General features: G+C 42.6%; 1 protein-coding gene across 1 annotated transcript; it reads right to left on the bottom strand.

Annotated features, from left to right (window-relative positions):
* Positions 1 to 1,826: 1,826 nt before the first annotated feature.
* Positions 1,827 to 2,783, bottom strand: LOC6042495 (tRNA (guanine-N(7)-)-methyltransferase). The gene is made up of 3 exons (XM_038249551.1): positions 2,700 to 2,783; positions 2,531 to 2,641; positions 1,827 to 2,468 (listed from the first exon to the last, which is right to left on the bottom strand). The coding sequence occupies exons 2-3, from the start codon at positions 2,638 to 2,640 to the stop codon at positions 1,859 to 1,861; spliced, it is 720 nt and encodes a 239-aa protein (XP_038105479.1). The 5' UTR covers position 2,641; positions 2,700 to 2,783; the 3' UTR covers positions 1,827 to 1,858.

Here is a 2,783-nt window from a genome sequence, read left to right as displayed (position 1 = left end):
TTGATGGATCATTTTTTGATTGGACCGAGCTGTCAAGTAGGACCGTTTCTGTCAAAAATTATTTGAAAATCCATTGCGGTCGTACTAAGTGTCATTGTACTCAGAAAAACAAGCTTTATCGTTGTGTACAATAATATCACCATCTTAAGCTTTAATTTTAGGACCCAATTCTCGGGTTAGTTTAGTTAGCTCCCCTCAAGTGGAGAAAAATGAGGAACAAGTTAATGATGTCCAACTTACACGGACGCCCAAGCCTCCCAAAAAAGGTGGAACGGTAACTTCAACTCGCTGGTTCTCGGGCATTACTCAACCAATCGGGACGATTCTTGTTTCCAGTGATTTGTAAGAATGTCTAGATGATACTAAAATTTTGCAGAACTTGATTTGAACAAATGTGTAATTTCTGCGACAGAAAACATCGATCCACCTTTTTTAAAACAACTGCCGCCGCGGAATTTCTGGCGATTTTTTTTTATTTTTCATTCGTGTAATGCAGCGGTTCTAGCAGGCCAAGGGTGCACCGGGTGGATGATACTGATGATACTCGTCGGTTGACGAGGCAAGGAACATCTCGGGGGGAAAGAGAAGTAATGTGTGGTTGTAGACGGTATTGTTTTGATTCGAGTCAGAGTTAGGGCGACCATGTGCTTGAAAATGATACTTTTTTTTAAGAAAAATAATATTTTCCGGCTGAATAAAAAATTTGCGAGCTGATGTTGGAGAAGTGATTAAAAATCAAAATTTGAATCCATAATTTTTCTATCAATTGAAATTTTTCACACCAATTGGGAACCCACGACCGTTTCCAATGACAAAAATCCACAAGTTTTGAATAATTTTTCATCTGCCCTATAAACTGCCTTGGATACAATCTAAGCTTGTTTGTTACCTCTATTTATTAACTATTGTACTTTGTAAACTTTTATAACATGCTTAGGTAAAAAAAATGTAGCAAAACATCGCGACAGAAGAAATAGCAACAGATAAACACGATCCAACACTAGGGAAGATTTCAGGAGAAAACAATACACAGCAAATAACAGTTAGAGTTTGAATTCAAACTATAAATAATAAAAAAAATGCTTAAATGAAAGTTAATCGGCACACTATCGAGAAATTAAAAGTGAGAGTGTTTGCGTGCAAAAGGAGTTAAACTTTTCGAAATGCCATGGGAACCTTTACAGCAACTGCACAGAAAGTTTAACTCCATGTTGCACACACTCTCACTTTTAATTTCTCGGTAAATGGTTAGGCGCTTACACTTACCTCAAACCTCAAACCCGGCCGAGTTAAAATGCGTAACCGGAAAAGAATGTGTGCATGCCTGGCACGAACACTCAAAGCGTGTTCTAGCGTGTTGCTCGTACTGACTCAGAGCAAGGGTGAGATGTAGGTATAAGGGCAGTGCGTGTTCGTCGGGAACCTGGTGCAAAAGATCGGTCAGAGCCCGTTCTTACACTGAAAATTACGAATTGCGAATTTACCATCAAACTATTAAAAAACGAGATTCTCGAAAAGTACTCGAAAATGGTTGTTGTCACAAGATAGTACACAACGAAAAATTTACTGAGGGTGCCGAAAATTTTAATTATGTTACTGCTGGCAAAAAACGATTACATGGGGACGGCGAAGAGGGAGACCACGAAGCTGAAGAACAAAAGATCTGCCGGCAAGGATTGGATACCCGAAATTTCTCCAAATATGGAGCAGAGTAATTGGCGAGGGCGCTTCACTGTATGATTTCCAAAATGTCGTCAGGCGACGAGAATCAGCTTTTTAGGCAAATAATTTGTCACCCTTTCAAAACATAATCATAAACGCAAAACTACAATAATCGACAAAAACCATTCGCTTTTATTCAAACCCGCCGGAAGATCGCCACAAACTTGTCGCCCTTGTTTCGGGTCACCTTCTTCCCCTCTTCGCTGCTATCGAGCAACTTCTCGGACAAAATGTCCGCCTCCACCTCGGCCTCGCTCAGCCGCTCGAACGCCGGATGCTGCTCGATGTGCTTGCACATCCACTCGTGCAAATCCCGCACGTCCGTCACGGTGTAGATAAGTCCTCCCTTCCGCAGCACGTAGCTGTACTCGCTGAGCAGCGCCGAATTGATGATTCGCCACTTGTGCTTGGCCTTCTTGAAGTGCGGATCCGGATACAGGAAGAACATCTTCTCCAGCTGGGCCTTATGGAAGAAATTAGTCAAGTACTTCATCGCGTTGGTCCGAATGCAGGCCACGTTCCGGTACTGGCCCTCGTGCAACTTTCGCAGTGCATCAATCCGATCCATCACGTAGTCCGAAACCTTCACCCGAATCTCCATCCCAACGGCGAACTTGTCCGGATAAATTTCACCCAGCGTCACCAAAAAGCCGCCGTACCCACAGCCAATGTCCGCAAATGCCACCCGCCTATCTCCAATATCCGGATAATGCTGACTCCATTCGTACTCATCCGGATGGGCTGGACTGCACAAGAAATCATAACATTAAAAGAAATAACACTTCTTTGAAACACGCCGGTTACTTACTACTGGAAGCTATGGTCCGCAATCGGATTGGAATGAGCACGTTGCCGGTAGAAGCGCTTCTGAGGTAGCTTCGTGACCACATCCGACGACTTCTTGCTGTCGACCTCCATCCTGCAAGCAACAATCACAACTAAGAACCCTTAAACCCAAAATTTGGTATGTGTTTTACGTTTCAACAGAATATTAAATTTTCAACAACTTTTTTCCACCAGAACTAGTGGAACGATTAGAATTTTGACAGCTAAATGTTTAT

Source organism: Culex quinquefasciatus, chromosome 1 (genome assembly GCF_015732765.1).
Source record: "Culex quinquefasciatus strain JHB chromosome 1, VPISU_Cqui_1.0_pri_paternal, whole genome shotgun sequence".
NCBI lineage: Eukaryota > Metazoa > Arthropoda > Insecta > Diptera > Culicidae > Culex > Culex quinquefasciatus.
Note: the sequence above shows the minus strand (reverse complement) of the source record. Positions and strands in the feature narration are given on the sequence as shown.